Here is a 25,164-nt window from a genome sequence, read left to right as displayed (position 1 = left end):
TCATAGCATTGCTGTAGTAGGCTCACATACTGGGACGAGATGATGATTTACGATACGGAGTGATATGAGAAAAGCTGCATATATCGACGGGCGTCGTTGCTTTTTTATACCGTCAACACATTATCTGCAACTTCGTCTATTTATCAATGCTCATGCTACGTAGATGTTTCATTCCCCTTTCATGAACTGGCACTTGAGTTTGCATAGTAAGCCATCAACCCCATGGGTTGTCAAATGGGTCCGATGCAGCTCCAAATCCACTACCACCGGATTTGGCCGGAGGCGCCACGGGTGTTTGAGTCGTCGATGCTGATGTCCATCCTCCAAAGTCCTCATCGGCCGTCACGGTTGGTTGCTGTGCCGGCTTGCTGCTGGATGATATTGGCTCTCCCCATCCACCGGAGATGTCGTTAGGAGTGATGTGTGTGGGCGGTTTCCCCAAATCGACCGTTGGCGGCGCCGGCTTCGCAGGAGCTGGTTCGGGTGCTCCCCACGGGCTGTCATTGCTAGATCCCCATGGATCAAACGTTGCTGCATTACCTTGAGGGTTTGCAGAAGTTTTGAATGCTTGAGCTGCTGGCTGAGGTGCAGGTTTTGGTGCGGACACCGTCGGTGAGGATAGATTGAAGGCCGAGGTCAGATTTGCTGTGCTAGCCGGTGGTGAAGAAACGGTCGCCGGAGCTGGTTTCGGTGGTGAAGCGGGAGTCGAGCTGGCAAACCCTCCAAAATCATCGGCTGCAAACAGATCCACAGGAATGGAAGCACCAGCTGGCTTCGGTGCTGCTGCTGGTGTCTGCGTGGCTGGTTGCTGAGTAAAGGCAAAATCTAATCCGTTAGATGCCGCTGGCGACATGACTGAAGGTTTTGGCGCAGGAGGTTTGGATGGCAAACTGTCAAAGAAACCACCACCGCTAAGAGGAGGCGGAGAAGTAATTTGTGGTGCCGAGGGTGCAGCTTTCGGTGGTTGGGAACTGGTGAGGCTGCCAAATGCAGAGAAGTTGGAAGATGTCTGTGCTGGCGGCGGAGGTGACTTGGCTGTAGTTGTGCTGGGAAAGCTCAGTCCGCCGAACGCATCCGCCAGACCACCAAAAGCATCCTGCTTAGGGGCTGAAGGTGCTGCCATGGCGCCAAACGAAGGCTCACGGTTGTGTTGCGGTTGCTGTGCAGGCTGCGGCTTGGGCGCACTTGCGTACAATGACAAGATCGAACTTTTCAGATCGCCTCTGGTGTTGGTCGATTGCAAAGGATTGGACGCCGCACTTGAAGGTCGGCCCATACCAGCCGCTGATGTGCTTCCAAAGAAATCCAAGCTCAACAGGGAATCTTGCGGTTTGCCTGCTGGTCTGGAGGCTGGAGTTGGAGCTGGAGGAGCAGTCCTCGTCGGCCTCGTCCCGACGATGTCCGCCGTGCTTGGCCTCACAGGGGAAGGAGGGGTGAAGTCGTCGAACAGATTAACATTTGCTGCTGGACGAGACTGCGCTTGTGGTTGTGCAGGAGCCTGACGTTGTGACGCTGATCTCTCGATTTTGGCCTTTTCTTGCACAATGTTCAGGGGCATGTTATCGTCACCGTCGGCATCTAGTGTGGATGGATCAGGCATCGGGCCATCCATTACCCATCTCTTGGATTCATATTTGGTGCGTATAAAGTTCTCGATCTTTGCTTCGGAAGGGCTGTGTCCAGGCGCCAGTTTCGCCTCCCAATACTTGTTGGCTCTTGTATTGCCCCATTTGAGGATATTTTGTAGTTGTTCATCGGTCCAGGCGTCTAGGTCAACTGATTTGACTCGGCTAATGTGGGTGCCCATGCCTCGATGTATGCCGGAACATCGGATACAGACGAAGACGCCCAGATTCCAGCTTGCCCATCGTGGATGTTTATTTCTTTTGCAGTCGGCACAGACTTTGTTGCCTTCAAGTTTGACTAGGGCTTTGAGGGTTTGTGCATTCTGTGCCGCCCTGTCAGCGGGAGGTCGTCGTGACATAGGATATTTGTTGGGTGGTCGTGCAACGTAATGTAACGTAGTTGGGGCTGCGGCAAGAGGGTAGCTTTCAAGGTGTTAGATATGAACACGTTTCCGGTGCAGGATATTGGAGGCTCGTGTGCTCGTTGAGGCCAGGAGTATAACTTGAAAGACTCCCTACACAACACAGACGTCAAATGCTGTGGAGGACTCGGGGGCGCGACGGGAGACGGCTCCAATCTTGGCGCCTACAATTTTACCTAAGCACGCCGATCGTCGAAGTCATCTATCTCGACACTACCTGTAGGCAACTCAGGTCAATTCAAAGTACTGCTGTATTCAACCATCTTGCGAACGACTTCTACTTCGTTTCGACTTATTGCTCGACCGTGTTGCCGAACAGGTGATCCCTCACTCTGTACTCCATACAACCAAGTCGTAACGGAAACGGCACGGCGCTAAGAGAGATAGCGGTGGATGTGCATAATACCTTGAGAGTTTCCCCATCCAAGGTATGACGTAGATACAACATTCGGTACCTAGGTAGGGGCTAAATTGAAGGTGATTCCTTGACCACTCTTGCTCAGATCGTTTGACGTTGTCGTACTTATGCGAAACATGGGCCGCAGTCACTGCATTGAGCGCGGCGGTTTCGAGGACTGATTGAAGAGCCCAGTTCCACGCGCCGCAACAGCATGGTAGCGAAAGCGACAGACGACAGCAAGCGACCCATAGAGAGCTCCACTCCATCATTGGAGGCCACTAGAGACTCGGTGGTCGTGGTCAACAGTGATAGTGCTCAGGCATTGGAAAAACAGAGAAAGAAGCGCCACGCGCCAAAAGTTCGCACTGGTTGCAAAACCTGCAAGTGAGTGCACTGGCACATATATGCCTCCACTATGATTGCGGTCCTTGCATTCCTACTCACTATATTATTCCTTCCCAGGAAGCGGCGAGTCAAATGTGATGAACGGAAGCCGTTGTGCTACCAATGTAGTCGGAGAGGGATCGCTTGTCTGGGATATGAACCTGTACAAACCTGGATCTTTGAACTTCCTGGACCGACACTAGAAGTCGAGGAATCACAGTCTTCAGCGCAGGAAGCGTCTGATTCAGCAACGTCTGATGATGCGAAGAAGAGCAATTTGTCAGCTCCCACCAGTCTGGCTCCTCTCGTCCCATTCCGCAGCGCTGCAGAAGCACGATCATTTCAATATTTCGAATGCAAGACTGGCCCATTTCTTGCAACAGCCGTCGCTTACCCGAAACCGCTATTGAACACCATGTTAGGCTCCGCTTGGCAATGCGCAGCAAGCAGAGACCTCCTCATTGCTGTTGCGATAACTGATGAGTTCCGGTCGAACAATGTCGAATTTCTGCCCGGTGAAGGAGGGATTGTTTCCACTGCAAATTCAACAAGATATTATGCGACAGCCATGGGCCTCATGGCTAGGGAGCAATACCCGATCCCTGACCTGTTGATCGCTAGTATTCTTGCATGGATATACGACCTTGGCCATCGTCGCACAGAAGCTGCTCGGATACATCTCAATTCAGCCCTAGCGATTGCAGACACCAATACGGCGCGACCCAACTCTGATGAGTGTCGTCCTGAGGATGATGATCTCATCAAGACGGTCATCAAACCCGCCCTTGATGGGAATCAGAATTTCCACGACTCAACCAGCGCTCTCGCTTCTGGTTGGACAGATGATACAGCATCTGGACCAACATTGAAAGTGCCAGAAAAATTCTCATCGATGACTAAAGCTGTCCAGTCGTGTAGAAGATGCTTCGACTTGCTCCATGCCGGCCTGATACCACCAAAGAATGCTGCGGAGTTCGGACGGGGTTGGTTGCAGAGCGTCAGGAAATATGGTGCGCAAGGTGCTGTATCACCAATGCAGAGATGGGCACTATATATCCTTTACGCCGCCTTGAGTACTTTCATCGAAACCTTATACCTTGATCTGACGGGAATTGCGGCGCAAATTAGGTGGAACTACATCATTGGCCAAATGGAAAAAATATTTGATGCAGAACATTTTCCAGGTTTCACCGAAGTATTGAACCTCCTCATCCAGGTCATGGCCTGGAGCTGCGAACACGAACAGCCCATCAGTCGTGCGAGGCGCTTGATTCGGCGAACCGAAAGAGAGCATTCTCGGGACGAAGATTCTGGCTCTTCTTGAATGGACGCTGTCATCTTCGGACTGGTCTTTGGCCGGACGAGGATTATAACCCTGACACGAAACTAGCACCTCACCAAGACGGCCAAGAGGTTCTTTCGTATCGCCAGATTGACACGACGAATCGACTATTGCGAACTTGCTTATATCAGCCCTTCCTGTGGCTCAGTCATTCGCTCGCCTTTACCACGAGCTGGTTCTCGGCGGCACATACATGTAGGTATAACCGGAAACATGGAGACAAGCTCCTCGCCATGCTCTGCCAAACAGCCCTGTGTGTGCCAACCCTCACGGGACAAGTATAGCAAGCGGCAATGTTGAACGAGTTCGGCTCCCTCGACTACGACTCTCACTCCTTCACTAGTGGTAGGCACTACTCGGCTCTTGAATCGCCTCTGTGGGTTAGAGTGGCAGACAATCCCCCTACCATACATGCCTCATGCGGGGATTCGCATGACCCCTAGGTCACCTATATACGCCAAGATATACCAAGACTGTAAGCTTATACGCGGATTCGAAGGAGTCCAAGCCTGGCAACAATAAGCTGTCGAACGGAAGAGGCAGTTCCTGACCTGGAGCTGCCACGCCGAACGCTTACAATGTTGTTTGGTGGCACGCACGTTCTTCACTTTGTTACTGCTCAATTTCATGCAAATGCATCTCTTCGCAGACGACCTGACAGACGTCCTGGTCTGTTACCACCGAGAAGAGGAGCAGCACGGTGGGGTCAAAAAGTAAGCGACCGGACTGACCCATCCTGGCCTGCCCATACCATCTCACGAGGCTGAGTCTGGGGATAATTACCTTACACCGATGTCAGCCATTATCCACTTCATCTCGTTTGGACTTTCTACAATATTGTCAAAAACCGTGTTCGACATCCGTCAGGTCTGATATATGCTTACCAAAGCAATTCTTTTATCAGCGTCCACTACAACATTACTGTAATCAAAAAGCATGGGTCCGTCGTCTCAGCTGAGCAGCGGTCTGCACAGGATTTTTACACCGAGGTCTTTTGGAAGTCAGGTATTCGAATCCAACGTCGCCGTCCTTGGTCACAACGTGGTAGCGCATCAACCCCATACTATAAATGCAGATTGGCCCGTAATATCCAACATTAGACGGATATTTCTGGATCTTCATACATGGTGCAGTCCACGCAGTGGGCCGGCAGGAGTCCTTCAAGTCTTTTGCTATAAACACTGGCGCAGGGCTTCTACCTGAAAGATCATCTTGTCATCCAAAACCACATTCTCTTACAGGAAGTTGCGTCGAATTCAAGACATTTCATCCCTTGTCCAGTCAAAATCATCCACAATGGCTCAAAGCAACGCTGAGGCGGGCTCTTCCTTTGACCCAAGCGCTATCTCTGGCGAGATACAGTCTGTCCACTCAGACGAGGGCACCACCATCGACACCAACGAGTACAACAGCTTCCTCGAGTTTCTTCAACGACTGGCCCACTCGGGCGTCGACGTCTCGCACGACCCCAATTTGGAGACTGCAATGACCGACCTCGACAATGCCGTCAATTCGGTCGCGACACCTAGCGGCGCTGTGTTTAGCGATCCAGAAGTGACGAGCTGTGTGAAACAGCTCGCCTCCGAGGGTCACTGTACCAACCTCTTTGCTTTCCTCTCACAAATGCACCAGGACTCGGTGGATTTCACGCACGACCCTGAACTCCAAAGCACCATGAACAATATCTCTGTTCAAATCCCAAGCCACCATTCGTCGAGTTTTCCTGGGATCGGGCCCGAGGTGGCTGAACTATAGATGGACATTTCTGGAAGAGGCAAAATCTGAACAATGAGGTTTTCCAGACATAGCGGTGGCAATGGCGCGATTCAGTGTGTGGTGCATATATCCAGCCTCGCTATTGTATCTCAACACATTTCTCATCAGACGACCAATGCCACTCTCCTTCGTTGCCAAGCAATCAGTCACAAATGATCTTGAACACCAAACCATTCAGTGGCTGCGATATAGAGTGATTTCAAAGGCACAGCAGGCATGAGACGGGTGTTTGACATAGATGAGCGACTTACGTCTTATTGATGGTATTCATAAAGTATATACATAGGCACCACGGCAGTACTCGTACGAGCAACTGCCACTATCACTCATTGCCTCCAGATTCTCACGGAGGATTAAACCTCTTATTTGGCTTGCCCGATACCCGCCGACGGATCATCCTTATCATGAAACTTCAAACTGATGCTATTGACACAATGTCTCTCATCAGTCGGCGTGGGGTATCCCTCTCCTTTAAAAACGTGGCCGAGATGACCCCCGCAGTTTGAACAAACGATCTCAGTCCGCTCCATGCCAAAGGTGCGGTCTGTATGCCGCGTCACGGCGCCAGGGATACTGTCGAAGTACGCTGGCCATCCGCAGCCAGATTTAAACTTGTGATCCGCCTTGTACAGCGGAGCGTTGCAGCCGGCGCAGGTGTAGACGCCGGAGGTCGGCTGGTGCTTGTCGTACTCGCCGGCGAAGGGAGCTTCGGTGCCTTTTTCTCGGAGGACGCGGAATTGTTCTGCCCAACCAATGTCAGTAAACCACTTCTTGCTATGGACCTTTTTGCAAAGATCTCCAAGACGAACCTTTGTTCAAGACCGCCTGCCACTCGTCGTCTGAGCGTCCGTCTGGGTACGACATCTTTTCTGAAGAAGAAGTTGAGAACAGAGAGCCTAGGAGTGGTATCGATGGCATAGATCTGTAGACAGTGGCGCGGTGAAAGAGCGATACGTTGGAAGTACCCCGCAGAGGTTGTAGTCGTGCTGTGGCGTTGCCGAGTGTGTATAGTGTGCGGACGATGTTGGGAAACGACGGAAAGCGCATATGGAAGTCGAAGATAACTGCGAGTTATATGGAGTTCTGGCTGTGAAGGGATGAATCAAATAGAAAGATAGTGAAGTCGTCTTGTACGAGTATTTGCATTATTGTCGCTAACTGTGTCTGCGCCTGCAACTCGAAAAACGCAATGATGCAATTGATGACGGATCTTGGGGTAGAAGGCTTATGTCATTGGTCAGACTAGAGGACTGGTTGTGGAAGCATTTTATGGGTTGCGAGGCTGAGGCTGAAGCATTTGGAATGTAGCTTCATTTCTGATGCGGGATTTGACGACTCTTTACTTTCTTCTTCACTCGCGTATATGTAGACACAGATTATGGGTGTCCGGTCTTCCAAGTCGACATTCAACGTCGACTCTTGCCAGTCACGATTAGCTCACCATGACCAATCTCTATTCTCCACCCCTCTCGAATAAGCATCTTGCTAACCGCAGGCCCTATCCTGGGAGCATGATTTTTACTGTGAGTGCCGACTCCGGTCACTATCCTGAAGCCGGCTCTGGCAGGGCCACCTCCTCCCGAGGCGTATTTCGCATCTCCGAGGCTACTCCACCAGCTCTGTGTCTGAGAATTGGCAATGCGCACAGCATCTTGAACACTCACTCCGTGCAAGTCGAGCACATTTGAGGAGGACTGGCGCGTTACAAGAGTGTCTGCTTCTGCAGCTTTGAGCTCTTTGGCTGCCATTGCCCGTTCGCGACCGAGCTCCGCGTGATATGCTGCAACTCCACCATATAGTCTATCAGACTTGCTTTTCTTGTGCGCAGCTGAAGCTTGATCGAAGCTCTGGTTCGCTGCTGCTCTGTAGATTGCAGCGGACGCTCTACCAGGGCCCGCCATGACAATGGTCCGGCTGGTCCTATTTGATGACTCGAAGGGCGTGTTTTCCTTTAGATCAACAGGTGCGTACTGCGCATACATTCGGCCTGAGCTTTCGTCTGTGACTGGTGCTGTCATAGCTTCTAGCAGCTCGTACGCAGCAGACGGAATCTTTCGAGCTAGTATCAGAACGCCGTACAACTGCGACTTTGGCACATGGTGAAATTGCGACTGAAACTCGGAGATCTGCAATTCCATAAGGGGATCCACTTCTTGCAGGCGACCACACTCCGTACCTTCCTTCACTGCCAAAGCACGGATAGTTGACGCCAGTCGTGCCCCATGCTCGTGGTAAGTTGATCTTACCATTTGAGGATGCAGGCTTGTTCTTGAACAGATGAAGTCGACGTCTTGACTCATGGTGGACCACACGTTCGCAGGCGCATATTCACCCTGCTGGGTCGGAGAGGAGACAGAGCTTGCTCGTGATGACTCATTCGTCCTAGCCTTCTTCTTCCTTCTACCCTTGCGAGGCTCCTGCACTCCTTCCACAAATGCGTCGATGCTTTTGAGGACCGGCACATCTTCGGCAGGTTCTGGTTCATATCCATGGTTGAGAAATGACAAGTTCAGCAACTCGTCCGTAGCCGTATCTAAAGCGCCACCATGACTTTCGAGAATACTGGCCAGTTCACGCCTTGGTATATCGGGGAAGATGTTCAGCAGCCAATCTGTCTTCTGGTCCAATGTCGAACTATCCAGATCGTGGCCAAGGCTCTCTGAATCTTTCCATCCTAGGTCGGAAAGACCTATTGTGATACTCGTAACGCCGTTGGACAAGCTATCCTCCGGGCTTGATCGCGAAGTTTCCGTGGCATCTCGTGCACGTGATAGGCCTCCTGTGCCTGACGGGTCGAACTCGGTGTCCGCTTGTTCCAAAGCACTACCTTTCAGGCTGTCAAGGATTGCGCTCAAGGCATCTCGATCTCGTGGAAGCTCATATTCTGAACAGATTGCATAGAATAGCGGTTCATCTAGGGGAGGGCAATAAGCCGCTCGGAGTTTCTGCAAGGTGTTAGAAACCACTTCACAATGCGCAGGAAGGACGTTCCCACCTCTGTCTCTGATGTGGAAATGTCCATGTCTTCAGCCTCGCATTCTTCGACATTTTTATGTTATGTTCAATCGTTTCGTTGAGTAAGTCAGGGCAAATTCAGTTTTGCAGATTGCTGCAGACTTGAGGCACATTTGTGGTTGCGTTGAGGACCGTTGGAAACCACAAAAATCAGGACAACCATCGAAGCATCATCAAAATTGTTAGTCGCGTTGAAGCCGAAAGGTGCGTCATTGAATGCTTAAAAAGCGGCCCGCTGGGGCCTGGGCTGCCTGAAGGCTGACTTCAAGGGCGTCCTCAAATTGTGGCACAGCCTTACACACTGACAAGTTACCTGGTAGGTAACATGCGGGTACTAGGCCTCCCATGGTCACGCAATCTGACCGCCAGAGCAATCACAATGGCCTGCATGGTCTACTGACTACTAGTACTTGAAAGGCAAGTCGCTCTCCTGGTCTGCCTCGATATAAAAGGCCCAATCCCGCTCGGAATTTCCATCTCTCCTCATCACACTCAGTCACGTCTGTGGAGGTCTCCAATTACTCATCCTTCATTTACCGCCATCTGCGGATGCAGCCTGCAAACTGGCAATCATGTAAGTTACGTGCCCAAGTCAGGATGCTGCTGGAGCAGGCGTCCTGCAAACTGTCTCTACCCGCAGAATGAAGAATGGATGGAAATACAATCATGCCGTCTTACCTCGGTCCAAGTATGATCGGAGAGAAATTAGTCCGAGACGGCTAGGCTGGCGTCACGATGCTGCCTTTATTATGGGGGCGCTTGTTATTTTGATTTGGATATTTGCTTGCTGCCATCGCCAACATTCAGACCGTCACCGCAACGATACGGAGAACTTCTACCATATTCTAGTCAACGAGAAGCTGTAGCCAACATGGTCTACACGGTCACAGTCCCTGACAACTATGGGTGAGTCCCTGCCAATTCGACCACCTGCACCAAGAGCTAACGTGACAGCTACGTCGTTTTGGTCGCCCTGGGCTTAACACCAGTCATGGCATTTGGGCAAGGCCTCGTTTCGGGGTCCTTGCGGAAGCCTGCAAAGGTGCCGTATCCCAATCCTTATGCCAGCGAGCAACAGGCGAAGGAGAACCAAGCAGCACATAAGTTCAACTGCTCCCAACGCTCCCACGGCAACCTCCTGGAGAATATGCCTCAGACGATGATCTTCATGCTCTTCGCTGGCCTGGAATATCCGACAGCGGCTGCCGCACTTGGAGTTGGCTGGTTAGTGTTCAGGGCTATCTATGCGTATGGATACATTCAAAGTTCGAAGCCGCAAGGAAAAGGGAGGCTGAACGGCAGCTGGTTCTGGTTGATGCAGGGTGGTCTCTGGGCTTTGTGCTGCGCTACTGCCTTAAAGATGATCTGAGAAGGCACGCCCCCGAAGCATCAAGCAAGTAATCGATCAGTTCTCTCAGTACAAGGGTAGCATTAGACGAATTGAGCTTGCTGCAGAATCTCCCTGTGATAACGAATAGCTTCCCTTGAAATCCTGAGTCATGTCTGACCGCACCATGTAAATTCACGAATCAAACTCCGACAAAACCATCAAATTCATCCCACCATGCACTCCGACTGCTTGTGACTCATGATTGCTTATGACTCCATTGAGCATTTCCTAGTTCTTCGTTGTACATAATCTCGAGGCCGGACTACTCCTCAAATATGGCGGACGCAAACACTTCACTCGCGCAGGACACTGCCAATCTGCACCTTGACGAGGTCACGGGCGAAAAAGTCTCCAAGAGCGAATTGAAGAAGAGACAGAAGCAGAGACAATTGGAAGAAAAGAAGAAGGAGAAGGCCGCGGCTGCACCTCCCAAGCCCGAGAAGAAGACCACAAGCGCCGAAATGGACGAGAGCAACCTCAACCCCAATGTCAGCATACCTCTTCCGCATTTTGAGTTGCATACTGATTCTTCGTACAGCAATACTTCGAAATCCGAAGCGGCCGGATCAACCGACTACGAGAGACCAAGAATCCGAACCCGTACCCTCACAAGTTCCACATCAACACCAACTTGAGCCAGTTCGTCGAAGAATATGCCGACCTCAAGCCCGGCGAGCACAAGAAGGAGGTTGAGATACGGGTCGCAGGCCGAGTATACACCAAGCGAGCAGCTGGCGCTAAGCTAGTCTTCTACGACATCAGAGGAGGCGGCGCAAAGGTCCAAATCATGTGTCAAGCACAGGAAGCCTCCGGCGACGTCCCTTTCGAAGCCCAGCATGAACACCTTCGACGAGGAGACATAATCGGCATCGTAGGCTATCCAGGTCGAACAGCACCAAAGAACCGTCCGAATGAGGGCGAGCTCTCCGTCTTCGCACAGCAGGTCATCCTTCTTACACCTTGTCTACACCAGATCCCCTCCGAGCATTTCGGTCTGCAGGACGTCGAAACCCGGTTCCGCCAACGCTACCTCGATCTGATTATCAACGACCGGTCGCGCAAAATCCTCCTCACAAGGTCCAAGATTGTCTCGTACATCCGACGCTATTTTGACTCCCATGGCTTTGTGGAGGTCGAAACTCCTATGATGAATTCGATCGCTGGCGGCGCCACGGCCAAGCCATTCGTCACACATATTAACGAGTACGACACCGACATGTTCATGCGTATCGCTCCAGAGCTTTATCTCAAGATGTTAGTCGTGGGCGGTATCGAAAAGGTCTACGAGTTGGGCAAGCAATTCCGCAACGAAGGCGCCGATCTGACTCACAACCCCGAGTTCACCACCTGCGAGTTTTACGAGGCTTACGCCGACGTCTACGACGTCATGGACCGGACAGAAGAGCTCGTCTCCGGCCTTGTCAAGGAAGTCACAGGAGGGCACAAGACGACATTCCATACACAGACGGGAGAGGTGTACGATGTCGACTGGTCCACTCCGTGGAAGCGCGTGGAAATGATTCCTGCACTTGAAGAAGCGACTGGCGAGAAGTTCCCACCTGGCGACCAATTGCACACAGCGGAAACGAACGAGTTCTTCAAGCGTCTCCTGAAGAAGGTCAATGTGACATGTTCACCACCCGAGACCAATGCGCGCATGCTCGACAAGCTGGTTGGCGAGTTCATCGAAGAAAAGTGTATCAACCCGACCTTCATCACTGGCCATCCGCAAATGATGTCACCTTTGGCCAAGTACCACCGTTCTCAAGCGGGTATCTGCGAGCGTTTCGAGGCTTTCGTTTGCAAGAAGGAGATTGTGAATGCGTACACTGAATTGAACGATCCCTTCGATCAACGCCTACGGTTCGAAGAGCAAGCACGCCAGAAGGCCCAGGGTGACGACGAAGCCCAGATGGTGGACGAGAACTTCTGCACAAGTCTCGAGTTCGGCCTGCCGCCAACAGGAGGCTGGGGTATGGGTATTGATCGAATAGTCATGTTTTTGACCGACAACTACACAATTCGTGAGGTGTTGGCCTTCCCGTTCATGAAGGAGGATAAGGACAAGGAGAAGAAACTGGCTGCGGAGGTTGTTGGAATCGAGCCCATGCCAGAGGAGGAAATCTGTAAGTGCCACAGGGACATTACTGTTGTTACAGCATACTAATTGCGTGCACAGCACATTGATGAGTTTTCGACACGACTTCAGGCAGGGTTCGAAGAGGCCCGAAATGACTATGTTGTGCAAGGTGTCAAGCTGGGATGATGAGTGCTATACGTCTCAGTGCGACTTGTCGAATGAACCCGACGTGCTTATGGGTGGAATATGCGAGCCGCATATAGACTGTGATGGCACATGAAAGTGGCTCGCATCTATGTTTGAGACGAGGAGCAATAGCGTGACGACAATCGGTACATGGCACTGTATCTTACGCCTTGCCTAGCACATGTCGAAGAGCACCGACTTGACGGGTGGTAAGAATCGATGTGGAGTATCCGACTCTTGCTGATAAGCAAGTCCTCAATGTGTAGACGATTGATAGACACTGATTGAGCGCAAGAATTTTCACAGGCGCAGATGATCCTTGTTACTCTCGGGTGTCGTGAATTGAGATGTATTCCATCTAATGCTGTTTATACATTTCACTGTGCGTGGCGCGATCTATCTATTATCCTCTGTACTGTACACCGACAATGTTATAATATATCAAGAATTAGACGGGTTCTCTCTTGCCAGTGTCCTCGTTTCTTGCTCGCAACTGTGCATGCAGTCCTCCCTCCGCGTTTGCACCGAGCATCAACCCTATCGCAACCACTGCGGGCATAACACTCGCTGCCAGAACAGTACCAGTACCAGCACCGACGGTGGACGGTATCGTATGGCCAACCTGCGCACGTTGACCGACGCTACCACCAGCCGCAAGATGCGCCTGCGCCCTGCGCGCTAATATCTTCGCCGCCTGTGAGGGGAACCATACCCGACTTCCCAGGACGACAGTCCAGGTCAATAGGGCCAGACTGCCAGCTTGATGCGCGCTCGCCAAGCCCGTGGGCACAAGGTATAAGAGTGTCGAGATGCCCAAAATAACCTGCAGCCAGACGAAGCCAACAACGCCGTGCACGCCCTTCTGTGCGGCACGCGGAAGCACATTCTTCATGGCGCCGGTGCGAGAAAACGCGAACAATGCCATGACAGCTGTGAACGTCGTGGTAGCCAAGATCCGATGGTCGAGCTGCACCGTGCTCGGATTCTCGAGCATGTTGCGCCACCACAGGTCCTTTCCCTCTGGATCGCGCGAGTAGAATTTGTCGAACAGCTCACTCTTCGGCGGCGTCAAGCCCAGACCCATGAAAGGAAACTCATTGTAAATCAAGCCTGCATCCAACCCGGCCACAAGACCGCCCGACATGGCCGTGATAAACACCAAACCCGCGAGCATCGCCACAGAGCGCTTAAACGGCCTCAAAGCCGGGTTCTTCAACGTCTTCAAGATCCCATCAGCTGCTCCGGGCGTAGTAACAATCTCGTTGGTGCGCAAGATGTCCAATCCATTCCACAGCATGGCGAGGTAGCAGATGAACGCGGCACCCAAGTGCGCGGTCAATCTGTACTGCGAGACGCGCGGGTGCGACCCCGGCGCGAACAAGTCGTCCTTCAATCCCGACTTGACCATCCACCAACCTATAAAGCCCTGGAAGCCGATCAACCCAGCAATGCCGAGCAGCCTCCACGCCATGGGCCGCGAGACTTGTTTCCGTGTGACGAAGTATACAGCAGGCAAAACGAAGCTGAGGCCGATGAAGCGGCCCCAGAGCCGGTGGATCCATTCCATCCAGTATATCGACTTGAACTCCTCGAGCGTCATGCGCGAGTTGAGCAGGTGGAATTCCGGGCTGTCGCGGTATTTGGCGAACTCGGACTCCCAGTCGGCTTGGGACATGGGAGGTAAAGAGCCGGTGACTGGTTTCCATTCCGTTATACTCAGACTAAAGACGTGCCGTTAGTATACGATCGACTGATACCATCACTCGTGATGATCGAAGCATGTAGACGTACCCTGACTCCGTGAGTCTTGTGAGACCTCCAAAGACTACAATGCCAAACACGCTTGTGGCGCTGCCGAGTAGCCAGTACGCCACGGCCTTCGATGATGTCTCTGGGAACCACGACCTCTTGTGTTGACCTTCATCTTTCGTACCATCTCTTGAGCTGTTCTCGGAGTCTGAAAATACACTCTCCTCTACAACTTGCGTGGCTCTCGTCCGTGCGGATGCGGAAAATGCGCGAGGTGTTTGGTGCTGAGTAGAGGCTTGTGTGCTTCGGTTCAGGATCTTGGACTGAATGGGGCTGAAAGCCTGCCGTCGCTGTATCGACGTGAAAGAGCCCGCATGAAAGGTTCGGCTATGGATTGTCGATGTTGCACGATTGCTGGTACTCAAGTTCGCATCCAGTGCTCGTTGCAGTGCGGAGCCATGTCGTCGACCGCTACAGTCGAAGAAGCGCTTCGACAAAGCCGGCGCCGCTTCACGAAGAGCCCGCGTGAAACATGACATTGGCAGCATCGCTAGACCATGAGCGCTGGGTGCTGCTGAGTGCAAGAGACGTAGAAAACGTTCGAGAACTCAAAAAGTCCGGTATTCATCGACCCTGGAGACCGGCGTCGACCAATCGGAGAAGGTGAAACACAAACATTTGTTACTTTTAGGATTTAATACGCATCATCACGCCACTCCAGAGTCTACAATCACATTTCTCGAATTTGTGAAGGGTCAATCAAGATGGTGTGACATTCCAGTACGCAGTCTAGCTAGTAGGTCATTGTTCGTGGCATGAGGCAAAGTGAAAACGGATTAGCAGGATCACTCGCTCAATAGTGATCCAAAATATCATCCAAGCCACTATCCTGTCTCGGTGGTGGAGCTCTGTCTCTTGAATAATTTGCGGTGTAGCCCGGAGGCCCTGCCCGACTGAAAGGGGTATAAGTTCGTGGTAACTCGTGGGCGCCACGACTTGTGGCACTCGGTGGTAGAGAAGACTGAGGTGACATTGACCGTGGTTCTGCGGTGTATGGTATGTAGTTGGCCGACGTTGAATTTTGTAAACGGGACACCGTTGGAACTGAGGCGGGTGTCATGGATCGCAGAGGAGCGACGCCGCTAGGAGTGAGTGGGCGCCTTCCACCTACTGGTGTCATTGCCCGCTGCGCGACACCATTTGGCGTAAATGGTCTTTCTGGAGAACCCCGAGTTGGAGTCTGTGATCGAAATTGTGGCCCTGGTAGTGGAGAATTCCGACCTCTCTCGTCGGAAATGTTCGGGAAAGCGGGATTGACTGCAGCAGGTGTCCGGCTTCGATCATCAGGATACGGAGGGGCGCTGGTATTGTCGTAGGGTTGTCTGGAGCGCGAGTTGACTGACATACTGGTACCAGGACGTGGCAAAGGGTCCATCTGATAGCCTCCAGGCCCATTGCGAATACTTTGTGCAGTTCCAGGTCGAGGGAGAGCTGGACTGAATGGTCTTGGAGCAGGTTGGACACTTCCCGTCATGCTTCGGTTGACAACAGGATTGCCGTACCACGGACCAGCTTTTTCGGGACCATATGGTTGCGCTTGATGAGAGCTGACACCCATCTCACCAGCCGAGCCTAAAAGTGGAGCATTTGATTGATAGCTGTCCCATGACACGGCTGATTCGTGAGTTAGGGTACGTGTTGGCATCGGTGGACGAGCTGAAATGTTTGGCAATGTAGGAAGTGAGTCGTTGCTGTTGTTTCCCGTACTCGGTCGGGAAGAGTATTCAGGAAGAGTCGTCATCGTGGTCTGTCTCGAGAGGCCATCAAATGGATCGATTTCGTCGGTGCTGATGTTAGGCAGCGTAGGTTGCTTTTTGATGTCTCGTCCATCCCGAGCAGCCTTTGCTTCTTCTCGAGCTCGAAGCTGGTTTTCTCTCTTCAAAGCTTTGTCGACTTTGACCCTAACAATCCTTTCCATACGTCGATTAATCTTGGTTCGGCAATAACCTGACAAGCCACCAGCGTCACTGGGTATGTGATGCCATAGGAACACTAGGTACAGAATGATTGAGACAATAAGACTGAGGACCGAGATCACCCAGATGAGAAATGTCCATAGCATGCCAAAAAGAACGACGGCCTGCAGATGATTGGAACTGGCCAGGATGCCAACATTCACAAAGAATTGCACCACCGCAGAGTGGCCGTCATCCGGAGCGTTTGCCCCCGTAGGGATCAGCTTTAGCCTCAAGACCGAGTACAAGGTAACTGCGTTAACGCCTTGTCGTGGACCTTCGGCCAAGACGATTCGTAGGAACGCCTCAAAGGAGAAGTAGGCGAACAACGCAACGTAATCGGCACCTTTTCGACTTTTCGTCAACTCGGCAAAGACAAGGAAACGCTTCCATCCTCGTGACTGTCCCCATCGTATGGATTGTACTCGCACCGCCAGCGGGTCAAGATAACTTTTAGCAACTCCACCCTGTCTCATCACTCTGATTGCGCGCAGCCATCGATAGGCAAGCAGCACAAATGAGAGTATGATACACCCGGCGAAGATCCACCGAGAGATGGTCAAGGGAATAACTGGCTTGATCTGACCCGCCCATCGATCGAAGACGAGGAGGTTGATGGCTGTAAATGTGTCGACAGCGTAGACGGAGATTGAGACAACAAGCATAACAAGTAGGTATCCATATGCGAAAGGTGCCCAGCACGAAGAGGATTTGAAATCGTTAAGGTTCTGTATGATCTGTTAGATCCGTCTGCGTTGAGATCTCAAGCGTGCGAAACATACTATGTATTCCCATTTCTGTTCAGCTTTCAGTTCGCCAAACTTTTCTCTTTCACCGCCGCAGCAACCCATGATGAAAAGGGTGTATGTGTTGCTGATACTCAACAGGGTGTGGCTGCAACCAGGCAGTGGGTGTTGAGGATATGAACGAGAGGCAGGCCGTTTTGCGTGGCCGGTGTAGAATGCGGAGGTGGTTGACGGTCCAGGTTGGTAGTTGTTGTGGCACGGCTCAGCCGATGGTCAGAGACAAAGAGATCCAGCTCAAGCTGCCCAGCATTCGAGACCTTTGTTTTCGCGGGCTTTATGGCATTGCTCCCAAGTAAGAAGGCTGGTAAAGAACGGACTGGGGCGCAGGTGAACCGAGCGCGTGAGAACAAAAAGAATGGTGACAAAATGAGTGAATAAGAGAGTGAATGGACCCTGTCTGATTGACAAGAATTGATACAACAATTGCAAAGGATGGTGATTGAAGGCCGAGTCGGTCGGTAGGGTTGATGGTTGAGAAGGGCGACAAGGAACAGAAGCCAGGGGAGTCGGCGAGGTCGGGTGGTAAGATTGGTGTCAATCGTCGTGACATGGACGGAAACGGAACCTTTGGAAACTAAAGGCTCCGGAGCCACAACAGGACCGCCCCTTCCCAAACAACGCTATGCCTACAGCGGTCGAAACTCCAGGTACTAGCCCGAAACCACGGGCCCCTGAATCCCTGACAACATCCTAAAACACGCTTCAGATCAACACGGCGGCTTTTGACTGGGCGACAGATTCTCGAACTCTCCGCGTCAGATCGACTCATGCAGGAACCCGTGCGCGATTTGAGCTAACAGTGAATGGATCCTATCTACGATGTTTCTCACCATATCCGCTTTGCTACCATCTCATAGCGCTGGACTTTGTCAAATGCTTCAACACCATGCCCTTTTTCCTTTTCTCTCTGCTGCTTCTGCCTTTCCCTTTCGTCTCTTTCACGAAGTGCTCGTAGCCCGGCCGGGTCGTCCTCATAGATCCAGCGTCGTTTGTCTTCATCGACCTCGACGACACCCCAGCCGCCAACACGACGCCCACCTTCCACCTGGTGAACCGCGCTCTTTTCGCGTAGCTTCATCGAATGATAACGTGACCTTGCGAACGCTAACAGAAGCATGCCAAGGACGAGCTTGCAGGCTAGTAGTATCAGGAAAAAGAGGAGAAAAACGAGCAGAGTCGTCATGTGCGTGACAATGCTGGATTTCATGATCACATTCGGTATGGATCTGATGATATCGTCCACTGTTCTTGAGATCGCCGTTCCCGTCGTTATTGGAAGTGTCGATCGCACTGCCGAGTAGTCTTCGTGGATACTTGCCAGGCTGGTTGATGAACTGGGTGAACTTGACGGCACCCAGGCTGCCATGAACATTTGATAGGTTTGTACGCTTGCTCGGATGAAGAGGCAACTTAACGGTATCACCGGAAGCCCCAAGCGTTTTGTAAGGTTCTGCTCGCCAAATGCGTTTGTGTAGTAGTCTTTGGCCAGGACGTCAAGGAAGCGATCATAGATAGCAGGCCGAGTGTTGTTGAATTTACTGATATAGGCATGTTTCAGCCAGTCCACCAGCATCTCCGACCCGAGCACCACGAGGAAGGGTCCCAGTACTTGGCTGACAGCAGGTGCAAACGACGTTATCGACTCCACCATTGTAGGCAGTAAAGTGAAAGCACTAGGAAGGATCGAGCTTGCTGACCTTGGCGGAAAGGCGGCAGTCAACGGTATGCTGCCGTTGCTTGTAGTTGTTGCTGACGCAGTCGCAGATGATGCAGCTGTGAAGGCGGCTAGACCTCTATTGAGACCGCCCGTTTCGACGATATTGCGGGCTGCAATGATGATAAGCATGTGCCACAGTTGAAATCGTTCAACAACATCGGCGCAGGTCAGTTGGAAAAGGTTTTCCTTCTCGAACTTCTTGAACACAGTCCCCTTGATCTCCACGAATTGATTAGACATTAGTAATGTGATCAGCGCATTCGAGTACGAGTTGACGGCCACATTAAGTGTAACGACCTGGTAAAATAGTGCTGTGGCGTGAATAACGCAGTAGACGAGCGCAAGGACAAACAGCCAGAAAGGCCGTAATATTTTGCTGTGGCCATCTGCTTTGCGCTCAAGAGTCTCCCGAGAGAACAGACACTCAAGCACGTCCTGTCCTATGGCTGAGAAGAGACGATCGCACACCTCTAGGATATTGTAAATGACGTAAAGCTTGATGGCAGCTTGCCCTCTAACCCAGTGGTACATCCGGCTCGCATCGAGTCTCAGGAGGATTAAACAGGTGCTGATGATCAAGAGACCTTTCAGCATATCTGCCTTGTCATCTGGTAGCAAAGTTGATGGAACAGACTTTGTCCGCTGATGATATCGCGTGCGACCATGCAGAGGGTTGTGAGAAGGCCGGGTGTCAGGCGCATTGGGACCGGAAGTCTTGCGAGTCGAATTAGGTGGGAGACTGCCGCGACGCCGCGTCCACATCCGGCCGGCACCATTGTAGACAAAGTTCGAAACGAAATTGACCTCGGTTGCAAAATTGATTCCCCAGGATTTGGTGAGGAGATAGAAGGACTTTAACAACCTGAGCGGCAGTATGGTGAATATGTATAGCCACGAGTCGAGACATGCAACAGTCCCAAACCAGAGCACACTCTCAAGGTGAGGAGGAAGGAGAAGGAAGTTCAATAACCTTTCAGTCTTTGCCCGGGAAGATTCGTATGGGAAGTCACTGTTGGCGGAGCGATGGATGTAGAGTGGGGACGGCCGTTGCGAGGATAGCTCAAGCTGCAGGTATGTAGGAATTGAGACTGGCGGTAGAGGAATGGATGCTGGCATCGGAGAGGGCAGCGGACGGCCCGAAGAGGAATATCTCCTTCCGTCGTTTCCTTCGAAGCGCGACGAAGCCTCCGGCAGCTTGAGGGAAGGTCGTATCTTCTCAGACTTATGTGGGGACTGAGGGTTTCTGGCTGATGTTGGAGTCGACACAGCTCGCTGGGGAGCCCAAGGCCGTGATTTAGGGCTGCTTGAGGACTCCAAGGGCCGATTGCCAGTTTCAATTGTGAGGTTCCGTGCTTTCTTCTGGTCCTCGCCAATTGGCGGACCTAGAATGGGAGAGTTGGTAAATGGTGTCGTGTGGAAGCTATCTTTTTCGAACTTGACCTGTCCGCTATATTTGTCTGATGCTGGATCAATGTTGTAAGCACTGGGTCGCTTGCAAGACTCCTGCTGTGACCCCTCTGAGTCGACAGGGCGAAGGGGTAACGATTCGGGAGACGAGGTAAGGTCCTGCAGTCTGTCCACGGAAAGTTTGAGCACATTCTCCAGCTTAGACCCCGTCGTTGCAGCGTCCGCCCTGGTGGCCTTCGGGGTGGACATTATCCTGGGACTGACACTTTTGTCAACTTCGAGACTACTTATCGAGCCATTTGAAAGTGAGACCGGTGGCCTTGCTTGTGCCCCGGCAGTCGTAGTATGTTCGTTGACTCCAGAATGTGGCTGGGTTCCCTCGAGATGATCATTCAACTCCTCCTCTTCCACCTTGTATGACATTTGATCCATCTCTTGCAGGCGAGACCTGGGATCTGAGATCACTGGTTTTGGAGGACCCTCCGTGGGAAAAAGTGCTCTGTCCGGTGTAGCTGGCACATGAACATGCTCTCGTTCCGGAACATCGTCGTAGTTGTTACGTATCAAAAGGGAGCGACCGTGGTGGCTATTGTCACCGTTCGGGACTGAAGCAAGAATGGGGCCGTCCATGTTGGAAGGAACAGGTAAGGAGTGAGCCAGTGGCCATAATGGTTCATGCCAGATATGTCATAGAGACACGCAAGTCATTCAGGTGGTCCCCCATCGAGAAACACGGTTCTGGCCATCACGTTGCAAAGAGTTGAGGACTTCGAAGTTGGAACAGTCTGCGTGGTGGGCAATGAATGCTTTGGGTCGACCAATATTATGAACTGCGGCATCCCTGAGGACTGGCAAGGCTGGCATGTCGCTCGAGGCTGACGCGATAACGATAACGGACTTCGGCAATGGGGCCTTCCGCCACAGTCGATCACCTGCCTGCCAACTTTCAACATTTTATTCAGATGACATCTTATACTAAGAAGAAGTCTACAACCTCATGTGTAACTACCCATTAAGATTCAACTGCGTGGATATCAGCACAGCATTAAGGCACTCTGGTCGAAGACGCAACTCATGGCCGTCTCAAGTCTTTGCTGATATGTCATGAAAGAACGACCATAACCCGAGGTTCCGAACTCTCCCCTCCACCGCCTGTGTAGACTCATTTCCAAATGGATCAAGAACGATTCCCTGGCTGGAATGCTCCCAGAAATGATCCTAGGAATGACCTGCAAGGCCTGGCTGGTGGCTACGAAACTCCTTCCTCCAACCCTGAAATCAACACAACTGCTTGGAGCGAACAGAACCATGTTGCATCTCCTACGCCGTCATCTCAGTACATTGCGGAAACATCAGCTTCAGGCATTGTCAGATCACCACTCCAGCAAGCCACAAATAGTGCACCAACCTCTCGACCTCTTTCACAGCGGAGAGCAGCGTCTGCAAGCCAGGTCTCGGCTCTGAACTATGCAGACCCAGGACTTTCCACAGCCTCATTTGAAGCCCCTCTACGGTCTATCTTCGTGTCGGGTCCACCAACGGCTTCCATATCAGCCAACACTGCCTTGGCCTCGCTCAGTGCTGGAGTCTCCTCCAGTACTTCTGGATCATTTGCTGCTCTTACCCACGCCGGTGGCAGTCGACGCAACCATGTGCGGATAGGAGATCTCACGCCGTCTCAATCTCCAGCCGCGGCGAGTAGCCGGCAGCCGTTGATTGACCCGGAGAAAGACGTCGACGATCCCACGACAAGTGCGACCAGCAACGCTTACGATGTTGCTGCGGGAAACACTTCGGCGGCTCTCTCTCGCCTGTTTGTCACGAGTGATGTGGTAACTCCTAGTCTATCTCGTGGACCCTCGCACATGCGAACTCTGTCCAGTGTCGACCGTAGTTTGGCCGACAGGTCAACATTGACAGGACATCTTTTCCATTACGGTTTCGAGGAAGGTCGTCACTCGGATATCACAATATACGCCTTTGGTCAGGCATACAGGCTTCACAAGCTGCTGCTCGATCGTGTTCCATTCTTCGCATCCGCATTCTCAGGCTCGTGGGCAGAAAGCACTGCCAAAGAAATGAGAATTCTGCCAGAGGATATAGATTCTAATATCACCAAGAAAGCTTTCGAGCTTGCCTTGAAGAGGATTTATGGGACTCAAATTCCGATGCAGGAGGAGGGCGAAGCCATTGGACTGTTTGCAACAGCCTGTTGGCTCGACATGCCTGATCTCGTGGATTCTTGCGTCGATTCCATTCTTCGGCAGATGCATCCTTCCAACCTGCATAGTCTGATCAAACTCGTGACTAACAACTATTACGGCAAGGCTGGGGATCGCATACTGGCTTCTGCCAAGGCCATGCTTTGCAGAGAAGGCTGGGAGATGCCGTATGAGTATTGGGACGAGATCCCCGCGGAGATCATCCGTGAGATCGTCGGCGGCGATCCTTTCTTTATCCCTGGAGAATGGGATCGCTGGTACCTCGCGGTGAAAGTCTTGAATCGCCGACTCAGAGCGAAGGCTGTGGAAGGTGGCCTTGTGTCGCCTGGAGGACGCTATCTTCATCCGAAACCTGGCAGTCTGCGGTTTTTCGCCGTGAGGTTCGATGCACCCTACAGAATAGCCGGCCAGAATCGTTATGTTTCGGAAAAAGACGAGCCGTGGATTGCACTGTACACAGCACCGGAAATTGCACCTTTGCTGGTGCTGCTGGATGAAGGTATTCACTATGTGCATTTGCGGTTTGAACAGTTGCAGCAGATTCGCTCGCATCGAGACATCCTGGGAGTGCCCATTCTCCCAGAAAAGGTGATTTCTGACGCATTGTGGATGTCGATGGAACTTCGTCAAAAAGTGCTCAATGCAAAACCAGGCGAGGTCGAGCTTGGATTGAGTGAGATTGCCGAAGAATATTACGAAGAAGATGAACCTGCTGCGGAACAACTCACGCAGTCCAGTAAAGGGAAATCTCGGGAGCAAGAATCCCGGAGCGCGGATGAAAGTGGCCAGGACATGGAATCCGGTTCATGGGACGGCAACGGCAAGGCTCGAAAGTTCTGGATTCCTAGCAACGACGTGTCCTGCGTCATGGGTGGGACACGCGAAGCATGCGGAGCTTTGAACTCCACCAGTGGTGCAGAATGGACTACACATGCAGCCAGATTATCCGCAAGTCTGGAGCCGACGGATGTTGCGTGGGCTCTCGACTTCAACACCGGAAACGTGGTTGAGAGTGGGAGACCACCATCGAGAAGCTATTCACCAGAGTCGGCTCCACATTACAGCTACTATCCACCTTTCCGCTTCTCAGCTGAATTCCCAAACCCGAGGTCTCTTAAGGAAAAGAAGCGTGTGTACTCACAGACCGTATGGTATGCCGGTTCCATGTGGAATCTGTACATCCAAAGGGTCAACAACCCCAAAAATCAGCAGCTTGGTATTTACCTGCACCGTGCCAAAGATAAGGATCCGAATGAGGACCCCCTTGCCCAGTTCATCCCTGCTACAGTCGACGACCGCATCGGTCAACTCGAACGGGAAATGCTTCTTCGGAAGAACGAGCGTCGAAATCAAAGCTGGCGGGCAAACGAAGCTGCCCGAGCGTCGCTGGTGGAACGGGACGAAGACACTGCTTCGACCGACTTTGACTCGGCAAACCTTCGTGCCAATGACGGAGAAACTCAGTCGTCGATTCGTGGGGCAGGTGCATCAGCAGCTATGTTCAAGACATCGCAAAGTCCTAGTACCGCGGGCGCAAATACTGGCGAATACTTTCCACCTGGGGCACAGATGCTGGACGAAGACGAGGAAGACGAGGATTTGATACGGCGAAACCGCAAATACAACGTCTCCGCTATGCCACCTTATATGGATACTCGGCCCACCATCAGGACCTACTTCAAGATATACTCGCCGAGCAAGGCGGGTCGACTCCTCAGTATCTATGAGAGCGCGCCTGATAAGTTCGACGTGAGCAAGAGTTGGGGGTGGAAGAGCAGCCAGATGCAGCTCGATGATGGTATGGGTGGGTACGATGTCACGAAGACCAGCAAAGAAGGCAAATTGAGATATATGGTGGTTATCGGGAATATTTGAGTACCTGCTGTACTTTGCTGCTGTTCAAAACATTTGGGTTGGGCCGATGATATTCCTAGCTCGACACTTTGCCCCATGAGATATGATCGTTCCACATGCATGAGCAGCAATTGAAGTATAATGATTTACGATCTTATGATTCGATTATGCCATTTCCTCTTCCAGCCTTTCCACAAGGGGCGCCCCAAACGTTTCGCTCTCACCCTACCGTGGTCTATTCTGAAGAACTATATTGCAACACTGTCCATGGCAAGCAGACTCGGGACATGGTCTCTTCGCCCAGAAGATCGGTTGACAAAGCCATCCTCCAGGTGCTGACTTAGTCACGCCCAAACAGGACTCGAATGTTGAAATAAACATGCAATCGGACTGTACTCCGTGTTCCGAACAAAGAACGGATGAGTCAGGATCGATCGTATTACGGAAAATGTAAAGCTGTCAGACAGCAAGGGAACCGTGGTGAAATGGATCATCCGAAATTGTCTTTTGTCGGTCATTAAAAGAATTTCCATATGAAGCTTCGCCGAACTATTCCCACGTTCCACTTCTCTCTCATTGCTGAGTCATTCCAGCCAGCCAATACCCACGTCATATCAGAGGAATTTGATTGCCGAAGAGTGACGTTGTCGGTTGTCGACATCGTGGAGCCTCAGGGTCCCCAGAAAAGTTCTGTAAAGCACTGAATATGGCTGAAACTCGTACAACGAATAAATGCCATTGGACGAGGGGCATGCACTTGATTTCAAAGCTCTC

The 25,164-nt window shown here is 51.8% G+C and overlaps 10 protein-coding genes across 10 annotated transcripts; 4 read left to right on the top strand and 6 right to left on the bottom strand.

Annotated features, from left to right (window-relative positions):
- Positions 1–33: 33 nt before the first annotated feature.
- Positions 34–2,148, bottom strand: EDD37DRAFT_632171 (uncharacterized protein). The gene has a single exon (XM_062816701.1). The coding sequence runs from the start codon at positions 1,982–1,984 to the stop codon at positions 215–217; it is 1,770 nt and encodes a 589-aa protein (XP_062669565.1). The 5' UTR covers positions 1,985–2,148; the 3' UTR covers positions 34–214.
- Positions 2,149–2,174: 26 nt separating this feature from the next.
- On the top strand, positions 2,175–4,225 carry EDD37DRAFT_433269 (uncharacterized protein). The gene is made up of 2 exons (XM_062812697.1): positions 2,175–2,831; positions 2,910–4,225. Exons 1-2 carry the CDS (start codon positions 2,659–2,661, stop codon positions 4,153–4,155), a joined length of 1,419 nt encoding a protein of 472 aa, XP_062669564.1. The 5' UTR covers positions 2,175–2,658; the 3' UTR covers positions 4,156–4,225.
- Positions 4,226–6,165: 1,940 nt separating this feature from the next.
- EDD37DRAFT_432948 (methionine-R-sulfoxide reductase SelR) lies at positions 6,166–7,213 on the bottom strand. Its single transcript, XM_062812695.1, has 2 exons — positions 6,759–7,213; positions 6,166–6,691 (listed from the first exon to the last, which is right to left on the bottom strand). The coding sequence occupies exons 1-2, from the start codon at positions 6,994–6,996 to the stop codon at positions 6,312–6,314; spliced, it is 618 nt and encodes a 205-aa protein (XP_062669563.1). The 5' UTR covers positions 6,997–7,213; the 3' UTR covers positions 6,166–6,311.
- Position 7,214: 1 nt separating this feature from the next.
- Positions 7,215–9,269, bottom strand: EDD37DRAFT_432947 (uncharacterized protein). The gene is made up of 2 exons (XM_062812694.1): positions 8,945–9,269; positions 7,215–8,894 (listed from the first exon to the last, which is right to left on the bottom strand). Exons 1-2 carry the CDS (start codon positions 8,969–8,971, stop codon positions 7,356–7,358), a joined length of 1,566 nt encoding a protein of 521 aa, XP_062669562.1. The 5' UTR covers positions 8,972–9,269; the 3' UTR covers positions 7,215–7,355.
- A 566-nt stretch (positions 9,270–9,835) lies between these two features.
- EDD37DRAFT_609886 (glutathione S-transferase) lies at positions 9,836–10,333 on the top strand (the record flags this gene model as incomplete). The annotated part of the gene is made up of 2 exons (XM_062815168.1): positions 9,836–9,870; positions 9,919–10,333. The coding sequence occupies 2 exons, from the start codon at positions 9,836–9,838 to the stop codon at positions 10,331–10,333; spliced, it is 450 nt and encodes a 149-aa protein (XP_062669561.1).
- A 296-nt stretch (positions 10,334–10,629) lies between these two features.
- EDD37DRAFT_681898 (lysyl-tRNA synthetase) lies at positions 10,630–12,794 on the top strand (the record flags this gene model as incomplete). Its single annotated transcript, XM_062819776.1, has 2 exons — positions 10,630–10,842; positions 10,893–12,794. 2 exons carry the CDS (start codon positions 10,630–10,632, stop codon positions 12,519–12,521), a joined length of 1,842 nt encoding a protein of 613 aa, XP_062669560.1. The 3' UTR covers positions 12,522–12,794.
- Positions 12,760–15,096, bottom strand: EDD37DRAFT_433209 (cytochrome c oxidase subunit XV assembly protein). Its single transcript, XM_062812696.1, has 3 exons — positions 14,412–15,096; positions 13,089–14,341; positions 12,760–13,035 (listed from the first exon to the last, which is right to left on the bottom strand). Exons 1-3 carry the CDS (start codon positions 14,915–14,917, stop codon positions 12,998–13,000), a joined length of 1,797 nt encoding a protein of 598 aa, XP_062669559.1. The 5' UTR covers positions 14,918–15,096; the 3' UTR covers positions 12,760–12,997.
- EDD37DRAFT_632159 (uncharacterized protein) lies at positions 15,069–17,189 on the bottom strand. Its single transcript, XM_062816700.1, has one exon. It carries the CDS (start codon positions 17,047–17,049, stop codon positions 15,223–15,225), a length of 1,827 nt encoding a protein of 608 aa, XP_062669558.1. The 5' UTR covers positions 17,050–17,189; the 3' UTR covers positions 15,069–15,222.
- Positions 17,190–18,016: 827 nt separating this feature from the next.
- Positions 18,017–20,563, bottom strand: EDD37DRAFT_565521 (eukaryotic membrane protein family-domain-containing protein; the record flags this gene model as incomplete). Its single annotated transcript, XM_062814054.1, has 1 exon — positions 18,017–20,563. One exon carries the CDS (start codon positions 20,561–20,563, stop codon positions 18,017–18,019), a length of 2,547 nt encoding a protein of 848 aa, XP_062669557.1.
- Positions 20,564–21,265: 702 nt separating this feature from the next.
- EDD37DRAFT_632157 (BTB/POZ domain-containing protein 13) lies at positions 21,266–24,543 on the top strand. The gene has a single exon (XM_062816699.1). It carries the CDS (start codon positions 21,487–21,489, stop codon positions 24,409–24,411), a length of 2,925 nt encoding a protein of 974 aa, XP_062669556.1. The 5' UTR covers positions 21,266–21,486; the 3' UTR covers positions 24,412–24,543.
- Positions 24,544–25,164: the final 621 nt, after the last annotated feature.

This window comes from Exophiala viscosa (assembly GCF_022695815.1).
Source record: "Exophiala viscosa unplaced genomic scaffold EDD37scaffold_6, whole genome shotgun sequence".
Lineage (NCBI taxonomy): Eukaryota > Fungi > Ascomycota > Eurotiomycetes > Chaetothyriales > Herpotrichiellaceae > Exophiala > Exophiala viscosa.
The sequence above is the reverse complement of the archived record's forward strand: the minus strand, read 5'-3'. Positions and strand labels throughout refer to the sequence as shown.

Coding starts and splice junctions, on each gene's coding strand:
- EDD37DRAFT_433209 (XM_062812696.1), bottom strand. CDS start 14,917: ATGCTGCCAATGTCATGTTTCACGCGGGCTCTTCGTGAAGCGGCGCCG. Junction 14,342..14,411: donor ACAAGACTCACGGAGTCAGG/GTACGTCTACAT, acceptor GCACGTCTTTAG/TCTGAGTATAACGGAATGGA. Junction 13,036..13,088: donor AGCAAGAAACGAGGACACTG/GCAAGAGAGAAC, acceptor GTCGGTGTACAG/TACAGAGGATAATAGATAGA.
- EDD37DRAFT_433269 (XM_062812697.1), top strand. CDS start 2,659: ATGGTAGCGAAAGCGACAGACGACAGCAAGCGACCCATAGAGAGCTCC. Junction 2,832..2,909: donor ACTGGTTGCAAAACCTGCAA/GTGAGTGCACTG, acceptor ATTCCTTCCCAG/GAAGCGGCGAGTCAAATGTG.
- EDD37DRAFT_432947 (XM_062812694.1), bottom strand. CDS start 8,971: ATGGACATTTCCACATCAGAGACAGAG. Junction 8,895..8,944: donor TTTCCACATCAGAGACAGAG/GTGGGAACGTCC, acceptor AACACCTTGCAG/AAACTCCGAGCGGCTTATTG.
- EDD37DRAFT_632171 (XM_062816701.1), bottom strand. CDS start 1,984: ATGTCACGACGACCTCCCGCTGACAGGGCGGCACAGAATGCACAAACC.
- EDD37DRAFT_632159 (XM_062816700.1), bottom strand. CDS start 17,049: ATGCTTGTTGTCTCAATCTCCGTCTACGCTGTCGACACATTTACAGCC.
- EDD37DRAFT_632157 (XM_062816699.1), top strand. CDS start 21,487: ATGGATCAAGAACGATTCCCTGGCTGGAATGCTCCCAGAAATGATCCT.
- EDD37DRAFT_432948 (XM_062812695.1), bottom strand. CDS start 6,996: ATGCGCTTTCCGTCGTTTCCCAACATCGTCCGCACACTATACACACTC. Junction 6,692..6,758: donor GCAGGCGGTCTTGAACAAAG/GTTCGTCTTGGA, acceptor TTGGTTGGGCAG/AACAATTCCGCGTCCTCCGA.